Raw genomic sequence first — 27,348 nt, 5'->3', positions numbered from 1 at the left:
CTGCCCCTCGGCCTCTCCTTAAGGGATGCACACCCCGGGCACAGTGAAACCAGTACCCGGATCACACAGCTCTGGGGCTGTAACGTCCTGGAGGCTGGGACTGCCTCAACTCCTTGCATGTGGGAGGCAAGAGCGGGAGGCTCAGGATCCTGATTTCCCAGCAGCAGCAGGAGATACAGGGTTAAACTGGGGTTGGTTTGGGCCACAGAATCGCCATGGAATGGTTTATGGGAAGGAAGCTTAAAGCTCATCCGGACCCACGGGCAGGGACTCCTTCCACTGGAGCAGGGTGCTCCAAGCCCCATGAGCAGTGCCAGGGATGGGGCAGCCAAAGCTGCTCCCTTCAACCCATCCCAGTGTCTCAGCACCCTCACAGGGAAGAGCTTCTGCCTCAGAGCTCAGCTCAGTCTCCCCTCGGGCAGGTTCAAGCCATTCCCCTTGCCCTGTCCCTGCATCCCTTGTCCCAAGCCCCTCTCCAGGTTGCTGTCCCCCATCCTTCCCTGCAGTAACCACGCTCCTCCTCACCCCCTCTCAACCCCCTCCGGCGCTGGAGGCGTTTGTGCCCTGTCCCTGCGGAGCCCCGGCTCTGGCAGTGAGGATTTGATCCCGATCCATCCGAATCCAGCCCCGAGGAGCCCGTGACTCAGATATTCCAGCCTGCGCTGCGGTCGCCATAGGAGGGGGGCGAGCGATCCCGAATCCCACGTGAATCCCTGCGGAGGGGAACTGGGATTGGGGCAGCTCCTCGTAGCCCCCCCTCCATTAGCCACAGTTACCTGTCACCACTTGGACCCCGCGGCTCCAACACGGGAACCCCATTCCCAAGGGAGCTCCCTGGGAGCGTGGGCACCCTGGGGGAGGCTTCTCCTTCCCATTGTCTCCAGCCGTGAGCCGAGGCGAGGGGGGACCCCCCCATCCTGCCGCTGTCCCCCCCTCCCCGGCGCAGTGCTGCAGCACAGCCCTCCCCACCGCCTCCCTCCCTTCCCTGGGCTCTTGCAATGGACTCTCCCAGCGCTCGGAGGCTGCGGCGTTAACACGGGACCCGGGAGCTGTTTCCTTGCTGGGTCCCTCTTGGAGCAGCTTTTCCTTCCTCTGTCAGAGCATCCTTCCTTTGCCGGAGCATCCTTCCTCCGTCACAGCATCCTTCCTCCTCCTGGAGCATCCTTTCTTGCCGCACAGGAGGCAGCCTCCGGAAGAAGGGCTGGAGCGGAGACAGGTAAGGAGAGAAAGGGATTCCTTTTATCAGGCAGATCCCCCTCCTCTTCCCACTGCTTTCCATTAGCATCCTGGGAGCCGGCATCTGATGGATCAGGGATTCAGCTTCTCCTTCCCACTTGCTGTGGCCATTTTGTCCTGGAAAACCTTGCCTCCAGCCTTGCTCATGTCTTTCTCCATGCGTGTTGAGCAGCCTCTCCTTAGCCCTTCCCGTGCCGCCGGAGGGCCGGGAATCGCTGCCGATGGGGACAGGGGCTTCGGCGCAGGGATGGGTGTTTAAGGTGGTGGCTTTGGGGAGTCAGTCCTGGGGGTGGTGGGAGATGACCTTGGACATGGGTGATTTAAAACTCTTCTCCCTTGTCGCCATGTTCTGGGAAAGGCTGAGGAGGGGAGGATGCGGAGCCCAGCGTGAGACCCCCCCTCCCGGGGAGGTTCTGTGCATCCATCGGATGCTCCGCATGGATGCGTGGTCCAGAGCCCCATAACCTTGGCTCAGGCCGGTGGGGACTGTTCCAGCTCTGCCCATCACGGGGCCCAGCTGTGACCTTGCTCCCTGGTCCATCCTCTTCCTCAGTGGGTATCCGGCCTCTCTCCGCTTCCCTCTTCCTTTTGCCGGCTCCTTACACATCCCAATCCATAGACCAGCATCGGGAAGCACCGCAGGGACCTGCAGATGGCAAGGAGCAAAATGACCTTGGCCATCAATCAGCTCCTTCCAGGGGCCTTGGGGGTCAATGGGTTGAAGCCAAGGGGGGGATCCGGGGGGGACTCCCTGGGATGTGGACAGGGAAAGGGCTGCTCCCGGCCAGCGGAGGGGAGAGGGCAGGGGGCTATGGCTGGATTGATGCTGCTCCGGAGCACGTGCAGGGCTCCACTGGGGAGCTGGGGCCGTGCCGTGCCGCAGCACCGGCCCCGGGTGCGCAGAGCCGCTGGGGGCTCCCATCCGGGCTAATTATAGCCATGGATTCGCCTGGCTCGGGGAGGGAAGGACGCGCGGCGCCGGCTGCGTCCCTGCCCTATGGCTCAGCCTCTGCTGCGCCCCACAGCTGAGGGTCTGTGGGACCGGAGCACTGGGATGCTCAGGGGATGCTCTGCCTGCCCTTGGCCTTGGAGGGCTGGGAATGGGGCTCAGGGCACCAGGACAAAGCCTCTGAGGTGTATACAGATGCCCTTTCCCCCCCCAGAGGTCCTCAGGGTGCCCCCAGCTCTGCCCTGGGGTGCCTGGTTCAGCTCCCACCAAACACAAGCCACAGCCAGATCCCTCCTGGAAGCCTCCCCATGACACCCGCAGGGGGATCCCTGGCATGGGTCTGAGCTTGGGGGTCACACAGGGCTCCCCAAAGGGGGCTCGTGGAAGCTGTCCCTGCTGTGGCAGGGGACTGGAGCTGGAGGAGCTTTGAGGTCCTTTCCAACCCAAACCATTCCCTGGTTCTGTGAACAAGCGCCGTAGCTTGTGCTCAGCCACGCTGTTTGACACCAGAGAATCCACCTTGGTCAATGGGTGCCTAAGTCCTGCTGAAGGCGAGCACCCTCCTGAGAGCTTTGATTCTCCAAGCAAGGGGAGAGGGCACGGAGATGGTGTCCCCAGCCCCATCTCCTGCCATTCCCAAATCCTCCTATTCCCACCCCACATGAGGGGTCCTGGTGCGGAGCAAACCCGGGGCTGAGGTGGGATGCGGGACCATTCCCACCCTCTCCCATCCCCTGCTTGTGTCCGGGCTCCCCAGGTCAGCCGGTACCACGCGGATGGGTAGCGCCGTCCCCCGTCTCCCCGCATCCCACCGCGGTCCCCGGGCGTGAGGACACAGACACAGATCCCCCCCCACCCTTCCTATTCCCCATCGCATCCCGGTGTCCCGGCTCATCCCAGCACCATGGATGAGAGCTTCCGGGACCGGACGGCTTTCATCCGGGGCGCCAAGGACATCGCCAAGGAGGTGAAGAAGCACGCGGCCAAGAAGGTGAGCAGGGGCATGGACCGCGTGCAGGACGAGTACACCAAGCGCTCCTACTCGCGCTTCGAGGAGGAGGAGGACGATGAGGACTACGCGCCGCAGGACGGCTACTACCGGGGGGGCGAGGGCGGCAACGACGAGGAGGGAGCCTCCAGCGACGCCACCGAGGGGCACGATGAGGAGGACGAGATCTACGAGGGCGAGTACCAGGGCATCCCCCGGCGCCACTCGGGGCAGGGCGAGCGCCTGGGCACGGATGCGGGCGCAGCGGCGCTGGCGGACAGCGAGGGGCAGCGGCGCAAGGACCGGGAGGAGCTGGCCCAGCAGTACGAGCTCATCCTGCAGGAGTGCGGCCACGGCCGCTTCCAGTGGAGCCTCTACTTCGTGCTGGGGCTGGCGCTCATGGCCGATGGGGTGGAGGTGTTCGTGGTGGGCTTCGTCCTGCCCAGCGCCGAGAAGGATATGTGCCTGTCCGACTCCAACAAGGGCATGCTGGGTGAGGGGCTGGGGGACAGGGGTATGGGGGGACAGGGGATACAGAGGGGTACATGGAATATAGTGGTGCATATGGGATACAGAGGGGTACATGGGATATGGGGGGACACATGGGATATAGAGGGGTACATGGGATATGGGGGGACACATGGGATATAGAGGGGTAGATGGGATATGGGGAGACATGGGATACAGAGGGGGACATGGGATATGGGGGAACATGGGGTATAGAGGGGGACATGGAATATAGTGGTGCATATGGGATATAGAGGGGGACATGGAATATAGTGGTGCATATGGGATACAGAGGGGTACATGGGATAGGGGGGACATGGGGTATAGAGGGGTACATGGGATATGGGGGGACATGGGATATAGAGGGGGACATGGGATATAGAGGGGGACATGGGATATGGGGGAACATGGGGTATAGAGGGGGACATGGAATATAGTGGTGCATATGGGATACAGAGGGGTACATGGGATATGGGGGGACACATGGGATATAGAGGGGTAGATGGGATATGGGGGGACATGGGATATAGAGGGGCATATGGGGTATAGAGGGGTACATGGGATATGGGGGGACACATGGGATATAGAGGTGTACATGGGATATAGAGGGGCACATGGGACATAGAGGAGTACATGGGATATAGAGGAGTACATGGGATATAGAGGAGCACATGGGATATGGAGGGGCACATGGGATATAGAGGAGTACATGGGATATAGAGGGACAAATGGGACATAGAGGAGTACATGGGATATAGAGGAGTACATGGGATAGAGAGGGGCACGTGGGATACAGAGGAGTACATGGGATATTGAGGGGCACATGGGATATAGAGGAGTACATGGAACATGGGGGACACAGGAGAGACAGGGGGACACGGGGGAGGACATGGGGGGCACATGGGGTGCTGGGCGGTGGGTCCATGTGGGGTCAGAGCGGCACAGGGGGAGGATGGGGGCACAGGGGGGATGCAGGGAACACACTGGGGGGGGGGGTCACGTTCCCCCATCTCCGCGGTGCCGCCTCACCCCACAGCCACTGCAGAGCAGAGGGGACCACCCAGGTTCCCCCCCCGGGTGCCTGGGTCCCCGTGCCCCCCCCCAGCGCTGATGTCTCTGTGTGTGTCTGCCCCCAGGGCTCATCGTGTACCTGGGCATGATGGTGGGCGCGTTCCTGTGGGGCGGCCTCGCGGACCGCCTGGGCCGGCGGCAGTGCCTCCTCATCTCCCTCTCCGTCAACAGCGTCTTCGCCTTCTTCTCCTCCTTCGTCCAGGGCTACGGCACCTTCCTCTTCTGCCGCCTCCTCTCGGGCATGGGGTAAGGGGGATGCACCCGACCCCGTCGCCGTTGACTCCCCCTTTGCTGGGGTGCAGGGTGACCTGTGCTGTGCTCCCCCCTTCCCCAGCATCGGGGGCTCCATCCCCATCGTCTTCTCCTACTTCTCGGAGTTCCTGGCGCAGGAGAAGCGCGGGGAGCACCTGAGCTGGCTCTGCATGTTCTGGATGATCGGGGGCATCTACGCCTCTGCCATGGCTTGGGCCATCATCCCCCACTATGGTGAGGACGCCCCCCAGCACCAGCCCGTGTCCCCCATTGTGGTGGGGCTCGGCACCGTCACAGCGTCCTGTCCCGTTCCCACAGGATGGAGCTTCCAGATGGGCTCAGCCTATCAGTTCCACAGCTGGAGGGTCTTCGTCCTGGTCTGCGCCTTCCCCTCCGTGTTCGCCATCGGGGCGCTCACCACCATGCCCGAGAGCCCCCGCTTCTTCCTGGAGGTGGGACCCAAGCAGGGACCCCTGAGTGGGTGATGGAGATGAAGGGACTGGAACAGGGACCCCTTAAGTGGGTGATGGAGATGAAGGCACCCATGCAGGAACCCCTTAAGTGGGTGATGGAGATGAAGGGACCCATGCAGGGACCCCTTAAGTGGGTGATGGAGATGAAGGGACCCAAACAGGGACCCCTTAAATGGGTGATGGAGATGAAGGGACCCATGCAGGGACGCCTTATGTGGGTGATGGAGATGAGGGGACCCATGCAGGGACCCCTTAAGTGGGTGATGGAGATGAAGGGACCCAAACAGGGACCCCTTAAGTGGGTGATGGAGATGAAGGGACCAGAACAGGGACCCCTTAAGTGGGTGATGGAGATGAAGGGACCAGAACAGGGACCCCTTAAGTGGGTGATGGAGATGAAGGGACCAGAACAGGGACCCCTTAAGTGGGTGATGGAGATGAAGGGACCAGAACAGGGACCCCTTAAGTGGGTGATGGAGATGAAGGGACCAGAACAGGGACCCCTTAAGTGGGTGATGGAGATGAAGGGACCAGAACAGGGACCCCTTAAGTGGGTGATGGAGATGAAGGGACCAGAACAGGGACCCCTTAAGTGGGTGATGGAGATGAAGGGACCAGAACAGGGACCCCTTAAGTGGGTGATGGAGATGAAGGGACCAGAACAGGCACCCCTTAAGTGGGTGATGGAGAGGAAGGAACCCACACAGGGATTCCCAGGTGGGTGATGGGGATGGGAGGAGCTGGTCAGAGACCCCCAAGTGGGTGGTGGGACCCAACCAGGGACCCCAGGTGGGTGATGCAGGAGGGCCCCGGGGTGAGCGCGGCGCTGCCTTGCAGAACGGCAAACACGATGAGGCCTGGATGGTGCTGAAGCAGGTCCATGACACCAACATGCGAGCCAAGGGCCACCCCGAGCGGGTCTTCTCGGTAAGGACCCCCCATTGCTGCAGGAGGGGCTGCGCATTCCCACCTGCAGGGACCACACTGGGGTGCGGGGGAGCTGAGGCCCGGGGCCGGAGCTTCCCGTGTCCCCGTGCTGCGTCCCGCAGGTCACCCACATCAAGACCATCAAGCGGGAGGACGAGCTCATCGAGATCCAGGCGGACACAGGGACGTGGCACCGGCGCTGGCTCGTGCGGGTGCTCAACCTCTCGCAGCAGGTGAGGGCCCGGCACCCCCCCATGTCCCCCCCTTGTCACCCTCCTGTGTCCTCTGTTGTCACCCCATTGTCCCCCATTGTCACCCCTGTGTCCCGCAGGTCTGGAGCAACTTCCAGCAGTGCTTCGCGCCTGAGTTCCGCCGCATCACCCTGATGATGATGGGAGTGTGGTTCACCATGTCCTTCAGGTGCACTGGGATGGGATGGACAGCGATGGGATGGGATGGGATGGGATGGGACAGATAGGATAGGATAGGATAGGATAGGATAGGATAGGATAGGATAGGATGGGCAGCATTGGGAAAGGATGGATGGGATGGCATGGGCAGCAATGGGATAGGATAGGATAGAATGGGCAGCGTTGAGAAAGGATGGATGGGATGGGATGGATAGAGTAGGATAAGATAGAGTAGGGTAGGATAGGGTCGGTAGGGTAGGAGAGGATAGGTTGGGCAGTGATGGGAAAGGATGGATAGGATGCAATGGGATGGGCAGCAGTGGGAAAGGATGGATGCGATGCAATGGGATGGGATGAGCAGCAATGGGATATGGATGTGATGGATAGGATAGGATAGGATAGGATAGGATAGGATAGGATAGGATAGGATAGGATAGGATAGGATAGGATAGGATAGGATAGGATAGGATAAGCAGTGTTGAGAAAGGATGGATGGGATGGGCAGCGATGGGATGGGATGGGATGGATAGGGTAGGATAGGATAGGGTAGGGTAGGGTAGGGTAGGGTACGGTAGGATAGGATAGGGTATGGTAGGATAGGATAGGATAGGGTAGGGCAGGATAGAATAGGATAGGTTGGGCAGTGATGGGAAAGGATGGATGGGATGGGCAGCAGTGGGAAAGGATGGATGGGATGCAATGGGATGGGATGGGCAGCAATGGGAAAGGATGGATGGGATGGGATGGGCAGCAGTGGGAAAGGATGGATGAGATGCAATGGGCAGCAGTGGGAAAGGATTGATGGGATGCAATGGGATGGGATGGGCAGCAATGGGAAAGGATGGATGGGATGGGCAGCAGTGGGAAAGGATGGATGGGATGGGATGGGATGAGATGGTTTGTGATGGGTGGCACTGGGATGCAGCTGGCGGCACTGGGTGGCACTGGGAGCACTGCCCAGGCTCACCCCTGTCTCCTGCAGTTACTATGGGCTGACCGTGTGGTTCCCGGACATGATCAAGCACCTGCAGAACATGGACTACGCCTCCCGCACCAAGCTCTTCACGCGCGAGAGGCTGCGGCACTTCACCTTCAACTTCACCCTCGAGAACCAGATCCACCGCGGCGGAGAGTACTTCAATGACAAGTGTGTCCTGAGGCCCTTCCCGCTGCTCCTGCCCCATCCCAGCTCATCCCAGCTCATCCCAGCTCATCCCAGCTCATCCCGCCCCTTCCCACCCCACCAGGTTCATCGGCCTGAAGATGAAGTCGGTGACGTTTGAGGACTCGCTCTTTGAGGAGTGCTACTTTGAGGATGTCACGTCCAGCAACACCTTCTTCAAGAACTGCACCTTCATCTCCACCATGTTCTACAACACGGGTCAGCGGGGCCAGGGCTGGAGATGGGCCCCAAAGGGGTGGAGATGGGATGGTCTCCAAAAACGGAGGTGGTGGAGATGGGAGTCGGGGTGAGGATGGTCCCCAAAGGGATGGAGATGAGGAGATGCCACCAAGATGGTCCTCAAAGTGATGGAGATGGGACGGTTCCCAAAGCAGGGGGTGATGGAGATGGGGGTCAGTGTGAGGATGGTCCCCAAAGGGATGGAGATGAGGAGATGCCACCAAGATAGTCCTCAAAGTGATGGAGATGGGATGGTCCCCAAAGGGATGGAGATGGGGGTGATGCCACCAGAATGGTCCCCAAAGGGATGGAGATGGGGGTGACCCCATGAAGATGGTCCCCAAAGCAGGGGGGTGATGGAGATGGGTGTCAGGATGAGGATAGTCCCCAAAGGGAAGGAGATGGGGGGGATGCCACCAAGATGATACCTAAAGTGAAGGAGATGAATTGGTCCCCAAAGAAGGGGATGATGGAGAGGGGGGTGACACCACCACGATGGGCCCCGTGGAGATGGGATGGTCCCCAAAGTAAGGGTTGATGGAGATGGGGTAAGGATGGTCCCCAAAGGGATGCAGATGGTTCCCAAGTCGGGGGTGATGGAGATGGACCTGACCCCACCAAACCTTCTCCATGCCCACAGATCTCTTTGAGTACAAGTTCATCAACAGCCAGGTGGTGAACAGCACCTTCCTGCACAACAAGGAGGGCTGCCAGCTCGACTTCAGCGATGACAACAACGCCTACATGATCTACTTCGTCAGCTTCCTGGGCACCCTGGCCGTCCTGCCCGGGAACATCGTCTCTGCCCTCCTCATGGACAAGATCGGCCGCCTTCGCATGCTGGGTGGGCATCAAGGATGCTGAGATCCATAGATCCATAGAATAGGTTGGAAGGGACCTTGAAGCTCATCCAGCTCCCAACCAGGACACCTTCCACTAGAGCAGGTTGCTCCAAGCCCCATCCAACACTTCCAGGGCTGCCCAGAGAAGGGTGGATGCTCCAGCCATGGAGACACTCAAGGCCTGGAGCAACCTGCTCTGGTGGAAGGTGTCTCTGCCCATGGCAGGTCAAGATGGTCTTGAAGGTTCCTTCCAACCTACCCAATGGGTCTACAACCATGGTTTCCTGTGGGTGAGGAGGGTGCTTGTCCCCATTGCACCCCCTGACGAGTCCCATGTCCTTTCCAGCCGGCTCCAGCGTCATGTCCTGCGTGAGCTGCTTCTTCCTGTCCTTTGGGAACAGCGAATCAGCCATGATCGCGCTGCTCTGCCTCTTCGGTGGCGTCAGCATCGCCTCCTGGAATGCCCTCGATGTGCTCACTGTGGAGCTCTACCCCTCCGATAAGAGGTGCGGGGCCTATGGGGGCCGGGGGGGAGGTTTCAGGTCCTGGGTGCAAGGTTTTGGGTGCTGGGTGCCAGGTGTTGCCATGCTGAGGGGGGAGGTTTTAGGTCCTGGGTGCCAGGTTCTGGGTTGGGTACCAGATGTGTTGCTGGCTGCCAGAGGCACTGCTGCCTGGCAGATGTTGGATGCTGGCTGCCACATCTGGGTACCGCATCCCGGCTGCGCTGCTGGGTACCACACCCCAGGTACCCCCTGCCCCAGCACACTGGGCCTGATGGGGACCTCACCTCCATGGGTGCCCCCCCATCCATGGGTGCCATCCCAACACGTTGTCTCCCCGCAGGACGACGGCGTTTGGGTTCCTGAACGCTCTCTGCAAGCTGGCGGCCGTGCTGGGCATCAGCATCTTCACCTCCTTCGTGGGCATCACCAAGGCCGTGCCCATCCTCTTGGCCTCGGCTGCGCTCGCCCTCGGCAGCTCCTTGGCCCTCAAACTACCCGAGACCCGGGGGCAAGTCCTGCAGTGATGGGGGGGGACCCCCGTAATCCTTCCCTTAACCCCCCCCCCCCCATTCCCAAATCCCAGCTCCCCTTCCGGGGGGATTAGTCTCGTTAGACACTGTGAAACGTCTTCTTGGAGCATTTGGGATCTTCATTTGCACTTGGACGCCCCCATACCCCTGGCACCCCCCCCCCCCCGATTTCCTCCCTTGATGTCATCCCTCTGTGAATAGCTGCTCGATCCTGGGGGGGCTGGGGGGACCCCAACATCCCTGGGAGGAGGAGGAGGATGAAGGCTCCATGCCCCAGTTTCCCCATCTGGAAGGGCAGGGGAAGGGGTCCCCGTTGCACCCCCAAACCCAGGAGGATGGGGAACGGGGGGGGGGCACTGCAGTTTGGGGTACACCACCCTTGGGGGGCACATCCCCTTGGGGCACGGGGCAATTTGGGGTGCAGTGTCCCCCCCCCAACTACAGCTCGGTTTGAGGGGGTGCAAGGGGGGGCCCAGCTGTGTTTTGGGGTGCAGGGGGGATGCAGCCCCCTCAAACTGCCTTTATTTAGTGACTTTGAGCTCGTTCTTAAAGGATGCTCCTGTTTTGGGGTGCTGATGAGGGGGGTGCACCCTGGACCCCCTTCCCCCCCCAGCACCCCTTTACCCCCCAGCCCAAAGCACAAAGCCACCAGTGGTTTGCAAAGCACAAAGTGCCCCCCCCAAATAACGGGGTACATGGGGGCCCCTCCAGAAAGTGGGGTACGGGGGGGTCCCTGTCGCTGTGTGCCCCCCCAGCAGAGGATGGGAAGTGTTGGTCTATGCAAAAGCACTTTGGAAGCCCCCCCCCACCATGGGAAGCCCCCCACGATGTAGAGCAGCCCCCCCCAAGCGGTTGTGTGCTTCATCTCCTCCTCCTCCTCCCCCTTCCCCTTCCCCCATCCCTCGGTGTAGCTGGTCCAGGGGGGGCCCGACCCCCCCCAAGTTCTGTCCGTTCGCAGTTGTGCCGTGCTGTAGTTTTTAGATGTTTGTAAATTAATTAAAACAACAGAAAATCAATGGAAAAGTGCCCAAAATGAACTAAAATGACCCCAAATCCCCCCCCCAAATACTCACAAAATGACCCAAATCCCCTCCAAATGACCCAAAGTTCTCCAAATCTCCCCAAAATCCCTCCCAAGTGACCCAGAAGTCCCCAAATCCCTCCGAAAAGACCCCAAATTGCTCCAAAATGACCCTAAAGTCCCTAAATCTCCCCCAAAATGACCCCAAATCCTTTCCAAAAGACCCTAAATTCTCCCAAAGGACCCCAAATCCCCCCCAAAAGGCTCCAAAATGACCCCAAAGTCCCTAAATCTCCCCCAAAATGAACCCAACTCATTTACAAAAGACCTTGAATTCTCCCAAACGACTCCAAATCCCCCCCAAATGGCTCCAAAATGACCCCAAAGTCCCTAAATCTCCCCCAAAATGACACCAAATCCTTTCCAAAAGACCCTAAATTCTCCCAAATGACACCAAATCCCCCCCAAAACACCCAAAATGGCTCCGAAATTACCCCAAAGTCCCTACATCTCCCCCAAAATGACCCCAAATCATTTCCCAAAGACCCTAAATTCTCCCAAATGACACCAAATCCCACCCAAAACACCCCAAATGGCTCTGAAATTACCCCGAAGTCCCTAACCCCCCCCAAAAACGACCCCAAATCCTTTCCAAAAGACCTTAAATTCTCCCAAACGACCCCAAATGGCTCCAAAATGACCCCAAATTCCCTAAACCCCCCCAAATGACCCCAAATCCTTTCCAAAAGACCCTAAATTCTCCCAAATGACTCCAAATCCCGCCCAAAATGGCTCCAAAATGACCCCAAAGTCCCTAAATCCCCCGTAAAACGACCCCAAATCCTTTCCAAAAGACCTTAAAGTCTCCCAAACGACCCCAAATTGCCCCCCCCCCCCAATATTCCCAACCCATAGTGCCCCCAAACTCCCACTGGAATGATGCTCCACCTTCCACTTCCCAGTTGCTTCCATAGGAGTTTAATTTCGCGGGGGGGGGGTGGGCTGCACCCCCCATACCCAATCCCTTTCATGGGGGGTATTAATGTGGGGGGGACACCCCCAAACCCCCTTTAAAGCCGCTGGGCTCGATGCACAGAGGAGGGGGGGTCCCCCCATTAGATGTGGGTGTAAAGGGGGGGGGGGGTTCCTTTAGGGCTCCCCGGCGCCGTCCCCGCGCTGCTCGCGCTTGGACCCCCCCAGGCACGGGGGCCGCGGGGGGACGCTGGGGTCGCGCTCCCACTGCTGCGGGGTGCGCGCCACGATGGCGAGGGCGTGCAGGGGCCCCGCGAGCTCGGCGCTGAGCGCGGCGTGCACCAGGCGGTGGCGCTGCAGCGGGGGGAGCCCCTCGAAGCGGCCGCTCACAACCACCACGGCCAAGTGAGTGCCGGCCCCCGCTGCACCCCCGTGCCGGGGGCTCTCGTCCAGCACCTGCAGGTGCGAGGGCTCCAGCGCGGCCGCCAGCTTGGAGCGCACGGTGCGGGCCAAGGGGCCCTCGGTCATGGCCGCGCCCCCAGCAGCCAGCAGCGAGCCCCGCATCCGGTAGCGCCTGCAGGGGGAGAGAGGAATGGGGGGGGGGGGGATCAGAGGGAGGTTATGGGGGGGGGAAGGAGGGGAGATGGGGGGGTGAGGATCAAACCCCAATTATGGGGGGGAGAAGGAGAGGATGGGGATTGCTTGGGGGGGGGATTTGGGGGAGCCTTCAGGATCAGACCCCAGTTATGGGGGGGGCAGGAGGAGAGGATGGAGGGTGCTTGGGGGGGTGATGATCAAACTCCAATTATGGGGGGGGGCAGAAGGAGAGGATTAGGATTGCCTGGGGTAACATTTATGGGGGCCTTCAGGATCAGAGCCCAGTTATGGGGGGTGGGAGGGGAGGATGGGGATTGCTTGGGGGTGATTTGGGGGGGGCCTTGAGGATCAGAGCCCAGTTATGGGGGGCAGGAGGAGAGAATGGGGTTTCCTGGGGGGAGATTTAGGGGGGGCCTTCAGGATCAGACCAGTTATGGGGGGGCAGGAGGGGAGGATGGGGATTGCTGGGGGGGGTGAGGATCAAACCCCATTTATGGTGGGGGAAAGGAGGGGAGGATGGGGGGCTGCTTGGGGGGCTATTTGGGGGGGGTCCTTCAGGGCCAGACCAGTTATGGAAGAGGCAAGAGGGGAGGATGGGGTTTGCTGGGGGGGGGCTGAAGTTCAGACCCCAGTTATGGGGGGGGGGGGCAGGAGAGGCAGTTACATGGCAGGGGAGAATCAGATGCCAGTTATAGGGGGGGCAGGAGGGGGTTTGCTGGGGGCATGGATCTGGGGGGGCCTTGAGGATCAGACCCCAGTTATGGAGGAAGCAGAAGAGGAAGATGGGGGGAGGGGGGGCTTCATATCAGACCCCAGTTACAGGGGGCAGGAGATAAAGAGCTGCATGGGAGGGGGCTCCAGGCCCTCACTGATAACAGTGATAGGGGTGGGGGGGGCTGTATGGCGGGGTGGAGCTGGGGGGTAAGGATGAAACCCCAGTTATTGGGGGGGACAGGAGGGGACGATGGGGCTTGCTTGGAGGGGGTGGTGATGATGAGACCCCACTTATGGGGGAAGGAGGGGAACTGTATGGGGGGAGACTGTGATTCGGGGGGGAGGGCCTGTAGACCCAGGCCCCGTAAGTGGGAGGGGAAAAGGGGGTGCAGGGGGGGTCAAGGCCCAGCTTTGGGGGCGGGGAGCGAGAGGGGCCTGACCCCCTCAAACCCCATTTACCCCACATGTCGCCTCCCAAGCCCCATTTACCCCACATGGTGCCCCCCCAAACTGCCCAACCCCCCCACATGGCGCCCCCCAAGCCCCATTTACCCCACATGGTGCCCCCCCCCCCCAGCCCTCACCGCGGACGACTCCGGCTCCGCTCCGGCGCTGAGCACGCTGGGAAATGGAGTCGCCGCGGCCCGCCCCCGTCACGTGACCGCGTCAAAACTAGCGCTCCCAGAAGGCTTTGCGCCCGGGCCCCACAAACCCCGCCTCATCGCCTGACGCCACACCTTCCCTCTTCGGCCCCGCCCCTCTTCCCTCTGATTTGTGGAGAGCTTCCCTCGGCCCGCCCCCTCATGCCCTTATATGGCGTGGCGGGTTGAATGAGAGCGGGGCGTGGGTTTTGGCTCTATGGGATTGGGACCTGTCTCGTTCCTCCCCCCCGGGGCCGGACCTTCTCCTCCGCCCAAAGTGAACTTTTCCACCGCCTCCTCCCCCCGCAGCCCTTGCCAGTCCCCGACACCGCTTTTCCCGTCCGTCTCCCGGGAATCCTGCCCAGCCCGGGGCTCCTTCTCCTTTCCCGGACTCCCCTCTCTAGGCTAGGGACCTTTTATCACCCTTCTCTATCCCGGAGCTCCTCCCTGCATCCCGCATCCGCCTCTCTATCCCAGATAGTTCTCTCCATCCTCGGATCCCTTTCTCCACCATCCCTGGATCCCGGATCACTCTCTCCCTACCCGAACCCCATTTTCATCCCCGGCTCCTCCCGCTCCACCCCGGACCCCTTCCTCCATCCCGGACCTCCCCACCTCCATCCCCGCTTCCCCTTCTCCATCCCCTGCCCATCCCGGGGCTCTCCTCTCCCCGCCGGGGCTCCCCCCCCGGTCCCCCAGCATGGCTTTGGCGGCGGGGCCGTGGCCGGAGCCTCCTCTTCCTCCCGCTCCCCCCGCTCCTCCTCCTGCCCCCGGCGGCGGCGCGGGGCGGGCGGCGGGGCCGTGCCGGGTGTGCGGGGACCGGGCGAGCGGGAAGCACTACGGGCAGGTGACCTGCGAGGGCTGCAAGAGCTTCTTCAAGCGCTCGGTGCGGCGCAACCTCGCCTACAGCTGCCGGGGGGGCCGGGACTGCCCCGTGGACCAGCCCCACCGCAACCAGTGCCAGTACTGCCGGCTCCGCAAGTGCCTCCGCGTGGGGATGCGGAGGGAAGGTGCGGGAACGGGAGGGGAAACGGGTCGGGATGCGACGGGAGAAGGAGAAGGGATGGAAAGGGTAAAGGGGCAGAGAGGGGATGGAGAAGGGATGGGAAAGGAGAGAGGGTGCAAAAGAAGAGGGCGGAAAATAAGGAAAGGGGTGGAAAAGGAGAAAAAGGGATGGAGAGGGGGTGGGAAAGGAGGAGAAGGAATGGAAAAGGAGAGAGGGTGAAAAAGAGGGAGAGGGGATGGAAAAGAGGTTTAGATCATGGAAAAGGAGAGGGTGGGAGAGGAGAAGGGATGGAAAAGGAGGAGAGAGGATGGAGAAGGGATAGGAAAGGAGAGGGGATGTGAAAAGGAGAGAGATGCGAAAAAAGGAGGGAATGGAAAAGGTGAAGGGATGCAAAAGGAGAAGGTGGAGAAGAGGGAGAAGGGATGGAAAAGAAGGATAAAGCATGGAAAAGTAGAGGGTGGAAAAGGAGAAGGGATGGAGAGGGGGTGGAAAAGAAGGAAAAGGAATGGAAAAGGAGAGAGCATAAAGAAGAAGAAGGGATGGAAAAGAGGGTTAGAGCATGGAAAAGGCGAGGGTGGGAGAGGAGAAGGGATGGAGAAGGAGGAGAGAGGATGGAGAAGGGATAGGAAAGGAGAGGGGATAGAAAGGGAGAAGAGGGGATGGGAAAAGGAGAGAGATGCAAAAAAAGGAGGGAATGGAAAAGGTGAAGGGATGCAAAAGGAGAAGGTGGAAAAGAGGGAGAAGGAATGGAAAAGAAGGATAGAGCAGGGAAAAGGAGAGGGGATGGAAATGATGTGGTAGAAAAGAAGGGGAGAAGAAAAGCAAAAGTAGGGATGAAAAGGAGAAGAGATGGAAAAGATAAAGGGACGAAAAAGTGTGGGTGCAAGAGGAGGATAGAGGGTGGGAAAGCCAGCAGAGAGGGGAGGTAAAACTAGGGGAGAGGCTGGAAAAGGCCAGGAGAGCAGGGGAGACGAAGGTGGGAGTGGGAGGGAAAGGTGGGAAAGAGCCAAAGGGAGCAGAAGAATGAAAGGAAAGGGAAGAAAAAAGAGGAGGAAAAAGAGGGAAAGTGGGAAGGAGAAGTGAGGGAGCGGGTGCGAATAGTGTGGACAAAGGGAAAGAGCGAAGTGGGAGCGGGAGAGCTGGAAAGAGAAAGGAAAAGAGCAAGGAAAAGGGGAGAGAAAGGAAAAGGAAGCGAAAGCGGGTGGGAAAGAGAAAGGGAAAGCTCCTCTCCCTCTTCTCTTTCATTCCCCCTCCATTCTTTTCCCTCCCTTCCTCCTCCCTGAGCCCCATCAGTTTGGGAAGAGCGCCCCAAATCCAGGGATCCATCCCCATCCTTCTGCTATAGTTGTTGGCTTTTCCCATGGGAAAGGCTCTGCCACGGGAACCCTGCCGTTATCCCACCCAATTATATCCTCTTTTCACCTTGAGATCGCTTTTGAGCTCAGTTTAGGCTCGGATTTTAGCTCTGGTCTATGCTGAGATGGGGCCAATTGACTTTTCCTCTCGATTAAATGTTAAAAAACTGGGGAATAATACAGATAATTCTTTAAAAGATTAAGAATTCCACTTTTTGGGAGCAGTATCTGGTAAATCTGACCTAAATTAGCCCAAATACCTCACATAAAACCTCATTTCAAGCTTCCAGCGACATCCCCGTGCCTCCAACCAGCCCCAGCACCGCATTTCGGGTTGATTTGGTTGCGGGTTTAGCCGCAAAAGTAGGTTTTGGGGGCAGTTTAAGCTCCGAATGGGGCATCGGGGCATCCTCAGCACCAAATCTCTGCCATGCAGCATCCCCCGGCTTGAACAAGGACCCGGAGGGGGGGATCCTGGTTTCTGTTCAAGATGCTCATTTATACACTCAGTGTTTAGAAAGGATTATAACAAGGGCTTAGGCTGGGCTTAGGTGCTTAAAGCAGGGATTTATCCTGTGTCGGTGCCGATGGCACCCAGAAAATCACCTTTTTTAGTATCCAAACCCAAAGAAAAAGGGCAAAAACCCGACAAGTTGGGTTTTTTTTTTAAGCAATAAAAATGATAGCAAATAAATCAGAACAGTTGGGATAAAGGGGAAAATTCCCGCTGGGAGGAGGGGAAGGGGCAGCCTGGCTCGCACAAATAAATGGGATTTAGGTGGGAGCAGCTCAGGGATCAAGTCAGCTCAAGCCTAACTCTCAATTCTCCCTGTTTCTCCCCAAAAAGTCCAGTTGGATAGGTTTTGGGGGGGGTGGATTTTGGGAGCAAGACCTCCTCATAGCAAATCTCTGCCTGCTTGGTGCAGCCAAAGCCAGGGATCAAATCCCAGGGATAAAGAGCCCCAATCCAGGCAAATTCCCCGAAGGTTTTGGGCTCAGATTTGGGGTTCATTTTGTTGCTGGCTTTCATCTTTAGTTCAGAATTACCACAGCTGCTGGTTCCCGATGGGATCTGAAGAGATGGGACCCGCCACAGCATTATTCACGAGGCAGGGACCCCCATTCCCTGCATTGGCTCTGTGTTTGGGGAGCTCCCAGTTATCCCCAGATGAAGCTGTTGGGAAAAATGCTGTGTATGCCCATGTTCAAGCTCCCAATCCCCTTCACTGGGGCTGGCTGCTCCGTGCCTCAGTTTCCCCACCCGCTCAGGGATGCTCCAAACCCACTGGTTCACCAGGATTCCCCTTATCCCGGCGTTCCCAGCTGGGAATCGGCACCGAATCTGGCACCAAATCCAGCACCAAAAACTCAGGAGCAGAGTGCTGCTCTGGGGCATTGGGGTGATGTAAAAGGGGTTCAGGGTGACACAAAGGGGGGGTCATGGTGATGTAAAAGGGGTTCAGGGTGACACAAAGGGGCATCATGGTGATGTAACAGGGGTTCAGGGTGACGCAAAGGGGGGTCATGGTGATGTAACAGGGGTTCAGGGTGATGCAAAGGGGTTTGGGGCTGATTGAGAGGGGGTTGGGGTGTTGCAAAGGGGGTTTAGGGGTGCAAAGGGGGGGTGAGGAGATGGTGCTGCTGAGCAAAGGGAGCATTTGGGGGGCGTCTGGGGCTGCACGTCGAGGTCTGGGTGAAAGCAGTCCCCGACCCCGCGATTCCAGGAGATCCCAACCCTGCAGGAGCCCCATTCCCTGGGGACCCCCATTCCCGAGTCCAACCACTGGTGACACTGGGACCATCACGCTGCTTTAGGCTAAGCCAGGCTCAGTGCTGAGGAGGAGGAAGAGGAAGAGAAGGCGGCCGAGCCCCCTGCTTCCCACAAGGAAAACCGACAACAATCCAATGGGGGGGGTTAACCCCGTAGTGGGAAATCTCAAGGGATGGGACCTGAAGGGGAGCTCCTTCTCCCCTCCTCCTTCTCCCCAGCATCTCTGTGGGGACCCTCATTAGCACCAGCAAGGGGGGGATTGAACGGACCCCAAATGCGATGTACCTGTGGGAGCTGGTGGAGCAAGGGCATCACACGGGGTTGGCGGGGTTATCCCCATCCTGGGAGCACATCCCCTGCTCTAACGGGCGGAGGCACCCCAAGGGGCCCCTTAGCCTGCACCCTGGGTGCACACAGGGTTGTGACCTCCTGCTCCCCTCCGCAGCGGTGCAGCGGGGCCGCACGGCTCAAGGTCCCCCCAGCCCCGGGCAGTGCCCTGCGGTCCCCGGGGACCCCTACGGTGGCCGCGGCTGCTTGAGCGGCTTCATCTCGGTGCTGCTCCGCGCCGAGCCGTACCCGCCGGCTCGCTACGGAGCCCAAGCCCTGCACCCCGGCGTCGTGGTGGGCATCGAGAGCATCTGCGAGCTGGCGGCGCGGCTCCTGTTCAGCGCCGTGGAGTGGGCCAAGGGCATCGTCCCCTTCTTCCCGGAGCTGCCGCTCTCGGACCAAGTGGCGCTGCTGCGGCTGGGCTGGAGCGAGCTCTTCGTGCTGAACGCGGCGCAGGCGGCGCTGCCCGTGCACGCCGCGCCCGTGCTGGCGGCCGCCGGGCTCCGGGGCGCTCCCGTGGGCCCCTTCATGGACCACGTCCGGCTCTTCCAGGAGCAGGTGGAGAAGCTGAGGGTGCTGCAGGCGGATGCCGCCGAGTTCGCCTGCCTCAAGGCTGTGGCCCTCTTCAGCCCTGGTGAGGGAGGCGGGGCTTAAAGGGGTGGGGCTTGGTGGGGTTGGGTCCGATGGGTGTGCAGGGAATGAATGGGCTGGGGATGGGGGGGCGTGGTTAAAGAGGGTGGGGCTTAACGGGGTGGGGTTCAAAGGTGTGGGGCTTAATGGAGACTGGAAGGGGGGGCAGGCATCAATGGGAGTGCAAGGGATGAATGGGCTGGGGATGTGTGGGTGTGGGAAAACGGGACGTGGTTTAAAGGGGTGGGGTTTAAATGGGTGGAGTCCAACAGGGTGGGGCTCCAAGGAGCTTAATGGGGAAAGGCGGGGGATGCCAAGGTGTATACATCAATGGGTGTATAGGGAATGAACGGGATGGGGGTGGGTGGGTGTGGCTCTATGGGGTGGAGCTTAATGATGGGGAGGTTAAAGTTGGGGGCCCAAGGAGGGCGGAGCTTAACGGGGTGGGGTCCCAATGGGACCGAATGGGCGGGGCTCGGGGGGGGCCGTGCCTCAGTTTCCCCCCCGTGCAGACGCTGCAGGGCTGTCGCAGCCGGGGCGCGTGGCCGGGCTGCAGGAGCAGGCTCAGGTCGCGCTGCAGGAGCACGTGCGGCAGCAGCACCCGGCCCAGCCCGGCCGCTTCGGGCGCCTGCTCCTGCGCCTGCCCGCGCTGCGCAGCGTCCCCGCGCCCGGCATCCAGCGGCTCTTCTTCAGCCGCCTGGTTGGGGAGACCCCCATCGAGACCCTCATCCGCGACATGCTGCTGGCCCCATGGAGCCACGCAGTGATCCCAGCACTGCCGTGGGGTGGGGAACCCAAAGATGGGGCCATCAAAGATGGGGACACCAAGTATGGAACCTCAAGGATGGGATCCTAAGGATGAGGGCATCAAGGATGGAGGACACCAAGGATGGGACCCCAAGATGGGGCACCAAAGATGGGGACAGCAAGGATGGGACCTCAAGGATGGGAGCCCAAAGATGGGGACACCAAAGGTGTGGACAGCAAGGATGGGACCTCAAGGATGGGATCCTAAAGAGGAGGGCATCAAGGATGGAGGACACCAAGGATGTGACCTAAAGTATGGAAGCCCAAAGATGGGGACAGCAAAGATTGGAACCCAGTGCTGAAACTCCAAAAATGGGGACACCAGTGATGGAACCTTGACAAGGGGATCCCAAAGATGGAACAGTGAGGATTGGACCCCAACAATGGGACTACACAAATGGGGACACCAAGGCTGGGACCTCAATGATGGATCCCCATCATTGGAGCTCAGTGATGGGACCCCAACACGGGGCTACAAAGGATGGGATTCTGGGATCCTGATGGAGGGTTCTGAGTGTGAGATCCCATCAATTCTGCTTGGAATTCTTTGTACTTTTGATGTCTTAATTTATTTGTATTTTTTATTATTTTTACTCACATCTTTACACAATTATTTTTATTTAACATTTTAATTTAAATTTATTTTTGTTTAGTTTTCATACTTTCTTATTTTTTATTTTTAAAATTGTATTTTATATTTCCATTTTACTTTTACAGTATATACATTTTTAATTTAATTTTTATTTATGTTGTATTTTTAATTTTATTTCTAATTGTAAAGGTTTCTAATTTTTTATTTTTATTTGATTTTTTATTTTCTACTTCAGTTACAAATTAATTTTTTCATTTGCTTTTTAATGTTACTTTTCTGTTTTGTTTTTATTTTTATTTTATTATTTCTATTTTTAAAGGGGTTTTATATTTTTATTTTCGTTTTTATTTTTAATTTATTGTTATTTTGTCTTTAAATTTTTTATGTTTTTCTTTTTTTTTTCATTTCAATTTTTATTTTGATATTTCTAATGTCAAGGTTTTATTTTATTCTTTTTAGTTTTTTTAATTTAATTTTAATTTTTTAGGGTTTAATTTTCTTTTGAATGTTTTCGTGTATTTATTTTAAATTTCAAGGGTTTTCCTAATTTATTTTATTTTTTTGGTTAAAAAAAAAAATTGAATTTGACCAATTCCACACTTTGTTTTGGTTGTTTTTTAACTTGTTTGGGGCTGGAATGGGCAGGAATTGGGGCTGGAATTGGCAGGAATGGCCGGTGTTGAGCCCTGGGGCCTCCATCCATGTACCCCCCCCCCCGTATGTGCATTCAGCACTGTGCATGTATGCACGTGTACATGCGTGTACACGCACGCATCCATGTGCTGATGCACACACGTGTGCAGGGTGGGAACAGCTCATGGGGGGATTTATTGGCTCCCATTCCCTGTGTCCTGTTCCCATCCTTAGGTCCTCAGCCCTTCCCTAATCCCATCCTCATCCTCCTCCATATCCCTAATTCTCATCCAGCCCCAGCCCCACTGTTACCTCTTTTCCTGTTCCTATCCTCATCCCAATCCCACCCCCATTCCTGTCCCTTATCCTATTCCCATCCCAACCAACGCAAGCACAAAGGCCACAACCCTGTGTATGCGCTGGCAGGGTTGGGCTGATGATAGTGGAATTGGGATGGAGAGACCGTGGTTGGGAGCAGCAGGATGATGCTGGAGGGAGGCTGGATTTGGGACTCAGCCCTTATAGTAGACAGCAGAGAATCCACCTGGACACAACACCTGGGGCCTCCTGCCCCACGGTCTCACCCCCCCCAGAGGAGCCCAGGGGGGTTTCCAGCAACCTTAATTCCATCAATCCCTTGGTCCATCCCCCCTGGATCCTGCATCCACAGGGCCAGAATCAGGCCAGCCCCTTCCGTGCCTATTTCCCCACCAGCCCTGGCTGGGAAAAGCCAGATAATGGGGAGGGAAAACCGGGATGGGAGTGAAAATGAGAGGTCCTGGCATGGGATGGGATGTCCCACAGCATCGACATCCTCCCAGATGCTCCAAGGGTATCCATCAGTCTGGAACAGCACAGCTGCCCCTTCCCATAAATGCTCCTTAATTCCTGCCAAATCACTGCCCAATTCCAGGGCATGGAAACCAGCTGACTCCATTGCCTCTGGGGAGTGACAGGAGGAAGAATCATTTGCTGCTGACTGGAAAGGGCCATGGGGAGCATTCCAGAGGGACAGAGCTGGCACTGAGATATCCATCCCAAGGCCAGGCAGGTGGGACACCGGGGACAATGTGGAATGGATGGGACCCTGATGCTGGCACTGTGGATGGGACAATGATGTCCTCTGCCTTTGGCCATCCCCAATCCACATGGATTATCTGTGGCTAATAAGAGCAGTGCTAGGGCTAAGAAATCCACCATGGATACAGCATGTGAGGTTCATATCCATGAAATCAGCCCTTCATCCTGGCTTTTATCCCTGTGCTGGGAGGGTAGCATGCACTGGGATGTCCATACCCAGGACCTTATTGCCTTTCCCCCCCCCATCATGGCTGTTCCCCTCCATGGTGCAGGGGGGAGATGGGGATGAGTGGTGAAAGGGATGGATTTGGGGAAGGAGGGATGGACAGACATGGCATCCCACTAAAACCAGGACATTCCAGGTGCTTCTGCAGCCTGCCTGGACTCCATTCAGCTCAGCTATGGGTGAGATTCCCCACTGGAAACCTGTTCCAAGTCCTTCCCAGATAAAAACCCATCAGGCCCACTGGTTTCAACCCTCCTGGTCCGGACACCGGGAACAGGGATGGAGCCCGGAGAGGCAGCCACCAGCGAGATGTGTCATTCCCTGGCTGGGAAACCGTTCCTAAGGGGGGATAGGATAGAGAGGGCTATTGGACACCCGGCCGCAGCGCGGCTCTTGCATGGGCAGGGAAAGGTCAGGCCCTGGCTGGTTCGTTATCGTTAGCGAAGGCCAATTCAATCACAGCGCTGGTGGATGAATCACTGCGGGCAGAGCGGGCTCTTCCCTCCCTCCCCGCCCCAAAGGCTGACAGATTCCAGGCTTCCGGCCACTTTGCCAGATCCTAAAGGACGCGGTAAATCACCGGAGCGCTGCCCATCCATCAGGCTGACAGCCTGCGGAGCGGGGGCACCGCTGCGAAAGGGCAAGGGCTGAGGGGGGATGGCAGCGGGATGGACGGGCTGGGAAGCGTCAGGGATGAGCTAAGAGGGATGGAGTAGCCCCAAACCCAGCCCTTGGTGCATCCAGGTCGTGCCTGAAGCTGCTTCTCCCATCCCGAGGGGGTGCTGGTACAAGGGGAATCCATGGGAATCAAAGCCACGGTTCCAAACTGGGGTCCAAGGGGGAAAGAGAGCTCCTGCCCAACCTCCAGGCTCCTTCTTTCACCCCACGATTGGATGTGGATGGGACATCAAACCCAGAGCTGAGGAAAACTGAGGAGCAAACCACACAAAGTGGGATGGAGCCCATCCATGGGGAGACAGGAAGGATGGAGCTGGACAAGGGGAATCTTTTCTTCCCTTGTTATTCCTTCCCTGCTTTTTCTCCTTGTTTTTAATCTCAATCTAATTAAAAGGGTGGGTGGGAGATAAGAGCTGCCAGGGCCAATTATTCCTATTATTCCCCTTCATAATTCCCAGGAATCTCTCACCCTCACTTCCCCTCAAACACTGGCAAAAGAGATGGGGAAGGGGATGGGTATTAAGAGAAAAGCTTCAGTGGAAAACAAGGTTGGATCCTGTGCATAACCCCATCCCCACCATGGGGGGCCCTGGGCTGGATGAGACCCCCCTGGGGCGATGGGGTGGGTTTGGGATGAGGCTTTGGGTGTCTCCATGTCCTTGGGTGCTCCCACTTGGAAGTGGGATGCTCTGGCTTTGTGCTGGGTGCTGTTAGGATGTGCCTCAGTTTCCCCCACTCCGTACAGAGCAACATTCCCTGTAACCCTCAAAAGGGAAAAGCAGGAGCAGCCCCATGAGCCAGGATCCCCCAGGATAAAGAGGGAAGGGTTTAACCCCCACATTCCTTTGGGGACCTGTTAAAGCAGGATGGATTCAGGAGGGTATTTGGGGAATATTGTCCCATGGCAGCTCCTGGATGCGGCCCCAGCACAGGAGAGGTTGAGCCCTTCCTCCACCTGCATGCATGGCTGGATCCAGGAGATGGAGGGATGGAGGGATAACTCTATCCCTGAGTGCCCATCGGATCCCACGTCCTGGAGCAGCATTAAAGCAGCCATTGCCACATCCCTGTTTTCCATCACCTGCTCCTCCTGTTGCTTGGGGTTTCTCTCCCTTCCCATTGCTGTTTTGGTGATCCCAGTTCAGCCTTTCCCTCCGGGAAACATCAGGATAACTCATGGGATTCAAGTAATTCATATCATTGCAGCTGCAAAACTGCTTCCTCATTCCCTTCTTTTGTGCTCCCAAAGTCCCTTTGATTTAAACCCAGGAGAGTTAAATCCCTCTTTTCCTCCTGTTTACAAATCCCAAAGTAACCTTTATCAAAAGCCATATTATAGGAAATCTATCCAATTCCTACAATACAAGGACAGGGACACGTCACATCGACGGGCTCGGAATGTACAATGAGGCGCTTTGGATCGGAGCGCACCAGCTTTGAGCAGTGGCTCTCAGCACATACATGGGGATGAACCCCCCATTCAGAGGAGATTCCTGCCCTGTGGCATGAAGGAAGAAATGATATCCTAAATTAAATGAATAAACAGGAATGAAATCCCCCCTCATCACTTTTAGCTCCCAAGCTCATTGCTCTAAAGAGGTAACTTGGTTTGAATTTCCATGCTTAGCTCCCCCCCACCACCCCTGAATTCCAAGTATTTCCAAAGGGAAAAACTCCAGGCAACAAAGTCATCCCAAATCCAAACTTTCCAAGGGTTTGGATCCTTGGATCCTTTCTCCTTTATCCCTCAGCATCCCGGTGCTCATCCTGCTTCCCCTCCTCTGGCTGTTTTTGGCACCAGCTCGATACCTCCTTCCCAAATCCCATTTTCCTGCCAGCATTTTCTCTGTGGGCAATGGATAATGTATCTTTTTTTTTACGGAAGACTCGATTGCATTAAGATCTCTCGCAGGGATAAAACCAAGGAGATGGAAAACCAACAGGATCTAACCCCAAGGGAATGGGGGAATAAGGGCTGATGCGGTGGGAGGAGGCTTTCCCGACTGGAACAGAGGGCTGTCCCCCCTCGCTGCTGTTTCCCATGTTATCCTTATTTTTATAAGGCAGAGGGATCATCCTGGCTGGAAAACTTCCTTGGACAGTGTCAATGGGGGGGGGGTCCTTTGCCATGGAAGGGGCAGGCAAGGCCAGGCAGGAGCAGGCAGAGCCACCGGCAAAGCACTGCTGCCACCTCGCGTTGCCGCTGTCCTCGCGTCCCCAGAGACCCCAGATGCACGATCCCAGTATCCCAGATGCAGGAATCGCAGTATCCCAAACGCACGATCTCCAGCATCGCACACGCACAGCTCTCAGCATCCCGAATGCAGGATCCCAGCATCCCACATGCACGACCTAAGGCAGGGGTTACCTCCCGATCCCACTGAGAAGCAGTGGCCACATTCAGCTCCCAACTTCCCTTTAGTTTCCCCACCAGCAGCTGCTCATCCCCAGGCAGGAACGTGGGGCTTCTCTGGGAGCATGGGATGCAGCTTGGGAGCATCTTGGAGCTGTGTCCAGGCAAGGGCAGGGGAGCAGGATGGAGGCTTCCTTATGAGAGATGCCAGCTCCACATGGAAACAGCCTCAGGCTGCAGCAGGGGAGGTTTAGGTTGGATATTGGGAACAGTTTATCCACCTAAAGGGTGCTCAGGCACCGGAACAGGCTGCCATGGGAATGCTGGCATCACCATCCCTGGAAGTGCTCCCAAACCATGTAGACGAGGCCCTCAGTGCCATGGGTTAGTGCTGGGGAATGGTTGGACTGGATGAGCTTCAAGGTCTTTTCCAGCCTGATTCCATGGTTCTACGGATGCCCCATGGAGAAGCCCATGGGACTTGGGTTGCACTTCAAGCAGGGTGGCTTCTTCTCAAGATCTCTCTCATGACAATTCCTGGTCCTGTCGGTATCCATCCTCTCTTTGAGCTCCTGAGAGAAGGAATTCTCTGGGCTGCAGGAACCTGGAGGAAGAGTTTCACCTCCATCGGGTTTCCCATCTCCCTCCTCATGGAGCAGTTGCCATCCCACACATGCTTTGGGAAGCCTCCGGCTCTCCCTCCCTTCTCCCTTCCCCACTGGAATCTGCCTTTCGGGATTACTGGCTATTTTTAAAGCCTTCGCCCCTCTCCTGACGGATCGGGCTGGCCGGGAGCTCAGCTGTTTGCTGCTCCCTCCACACCAAACCCAGGGTGTGATTCCCTCCTCGCTCCTGCCGGAGCCAAACCTGTGCCAGGAGCAGGGAATTGCATCCAGAGTCTGAGGGCTCATCCAGTGGGATTTGCTCGGGTAAGTGGAGCACGTCGGAGGGAGGGATGGGGGGGTTATGCCAAGCAATGTGGAAAGAAGGGTGGATGCTTTGGGATGGAGCAGGCACCGGAGAATGGCAGGATCCTTTCTTCCATCTCTCTGGAAAACCCGGCCTTCCCCAGGCTGCTCTTCCCATCCCAACCCTGGCCCTGCAGCTCTCATGGGATGCTGTCCGCCACACCATGCTCTAAGGAGCACAGGGATGACATTCCCAGGCTCCAGCCTCAGGAGCCTGGCTCATCCCGCTCGCATGGGGATGCTCAGGAAAGGCTGGTGGTGCTCTTCCTGATGGGATCGTTGTCTGGGGTGGCAGATGGGTTTGATCTGACCCCTGATCCCTCTTTACATGCATTTTGCTGCTTCCCATGGGACATTCCAGGGGGAAACCCATCGGAGTGCACCAGGGCTCCATGGAACCAACCAGCTTGGAAAAGACCTGTAGAAACACCCAGTTTTCCACTGAGGATAACGTGGGTATGATGGTGGCAGCATTTGGTGACCCAAGTGCTTTGGGCCTCCTACACTGCCTGCTGATGAAGAAGTTGGCTTTTGGATACGGATTGATCATGGATGCTCTTGTCTTGGTACCAGGATCCATGTTTCATGCACCCAGGGATGTGCATCTGTAACACTGATTCCAGGGGCACCCCAGAACCTTGGTGTTGCTAAGTGGAAATATCCCCTTCCCTTATCCTAATGGAGATGGGGGGGGGATACCGAGAGGCCGCTGCTCTCATCGAGCCCACATGATCCCATCAGCTCTTCCCGAAGAATTCCCACCTGCCCATCCCACATGTAAGTGATTCCCTCCGGCAGCAGATGGGAATGATCCCAGGAACCCCAGGCACGGGCAAGGACCTCGGCGGCCTGCGCCCGAGATGGGTGCTGTGTTTTAAACAAGATGT

The 27,348-nt window shown here is 57.6% G+C and overlaps 4 protein-coding genes across 5 annotated transcripts in view; 3 read left to right on the top strand and 1 right to left on the bottom strand.

Annotated features, from left to right (window-relative positions):
* The first annotated feature begins 610 nt into the window (after positions 1-610).
* SV2A (synaptic vesicle glycoprotein 2A) lies at positions 611-11,123 on the top strand. Of its 2 annotated transcripts, none has more exons than XM_061364380.1 (14): positions 611-1,216; positions 3,086-3,666; positions 4,817-4,997; positions 5,086-5,237; positions 5,322-5,455; positions 6,314-6,403; positions 6,526-6,636; positions 6,735-6,823; positions 7,796-7,960; positions 8,061-8,194; positions 8,856-9,059; positions 9,404-9,563; positions 9,901-10,513; positions 10,585-11,123. In XM_061364380.1, the coding sequence occupies exons 2-13, from the start codon at positions 3,090-3,092 to the stop codon at positions 10,082-10,084; spliced, it is 2,181 nt and encodes a 726-aa protein (XP_061220364.1). In that variant the 5' UTR covers positions 611-1,216; positions 3,086-3,089; the 3' UTR covers positions 10,085-10,513; positions 10,585-11,123. The 2 variants fall into 2 exon arrangements, with proteins under 2 accessions (XP_061220364.1, XP_061220363.1); XM_061364379.1 differs by having other exon boundaries at positions 612-1,216; positions 2,943-3,666.
* PEX11B (peroxisomal biogenesis factor 11 beta) overlaps positions 1,475-27,348 on the top strand; it is an 83,811-nt gene continuing 57,937 nt past the window's right edge. Inside the window, exon 1 of the mRNA XM_061364385.1 lies at positions 1,475-1,479. The gene's annotated coding sequence lies outside the window, so the exon portion shown is untranslated. The remainder of the gene's footprint in view (positions 1,480-27,348) is intronic.
* On the bottom strand, positions 12,249-14,030 carry BOLA1 (bolA family member 1). The gene is made up of 2 exons (XM_061364389.1): positions 13,979-14,030; positions 12,249-12,657 (listed from the first exon to the last, which is right to left on the bottom strand). Exon 2 carries the CDS (start codon positions 12,645-12,647, stop codon positions 12,261-12,263), a length of 387 nt encoding a protein of 128 aa, XP_061220373.1. The 5' UTR covers positions 12,648-12,657; positions 13,979-14,030; the 3' UTR covers positions 12,249-12,260.
* Positions 14,590-19,980, top strand: LOC133218220 (nuclear receptor subfamily 2 group F member 1-A-like). The gene is made up of 3 exons (XM_061364415.1): positions 14,590-15,045; positions 18,613-19,128; positions 19,637-19,980. Exons 1-3 carry the CDS (start codon positions 14,736-14,738, stop codon positions 19,978-19,980), a joined length of 1,170 nt encoding a protein of 389 aa, XP_061220399.1. The 5' UTR covers positions 14,590-14,735.

The sequence above is a fragment of the Neopsephotus bourkii genome, unplaced genomic scaffold (assembly GCF_033783945.1).
Source record: "Neopsephotus bourkii isolate Nb327-2 ecotype Australia unplaced genomic scaffold, CSIRO-AGI_Nbou_v1 NB_1233, whole genome shotgun sequence".
Lineage (NCBI taxonomy): Eukaryota > Metazoa > Chordata > Aves > Psittaciformes > Psittacidae > Neopsephotus > Neopsephotus bourkii.
Note: the sequence above shows the minus strand (reverse complement) of the source record. Positions and strands in the feature narration are given on the sequence as shown.

Coding starts and splice junctions, on each gene's coding strand:
- SV2A (XM_061364380.1), top strand. CDS start 3,090: ATGGATGAGAGCTTCCGGGACCGGACGGCTTTCATCCGGGGCGCCAAG. Junction 5,238..5,321: donor GGCCATCATCCCCCACTATG/GTGAGGACGCCC, acceptor CCGTTCCCACAG/GATGGAGCTTCCAGATGGGC. Junction 9,060..9,403: donor CGGCCGCCTTCGCATGCTGG/GTGGGCATCAAG, acceptor TGTCCTTTCCAG/CCGGCTCCAGCGTCATGTCC.
- BOLA1 (XM_061364389.1), bottom strand. CDS start 12,647: ATGCGGGGCTCGCTGCTGGCTGCTGGGGGCGCGGCCATGACCGAGGGC.
- LOC133218220 (XM_061364415.1), top strand. CDS start 14,736: ATGGCTTTGGCGGCGGGGCCGTGGCCGGAGCCTCCTCTTCCTCCCGCT. Junction 15,046..18,612: donor CGTGGGGATGCGGAGGGAAG/GTGCGGGAACGG, acceptor TCCCCTCCGCAG/CGGTGCAGCGGGGCCGCACG. Junction 19,129..19,636: donor TGTGGCCCTCTTCAGCCCTG/GTGAGGGAGGCG, acceptor CCCCCCGTGCAG/ACGCTGCAGGGCTGTCGCAG.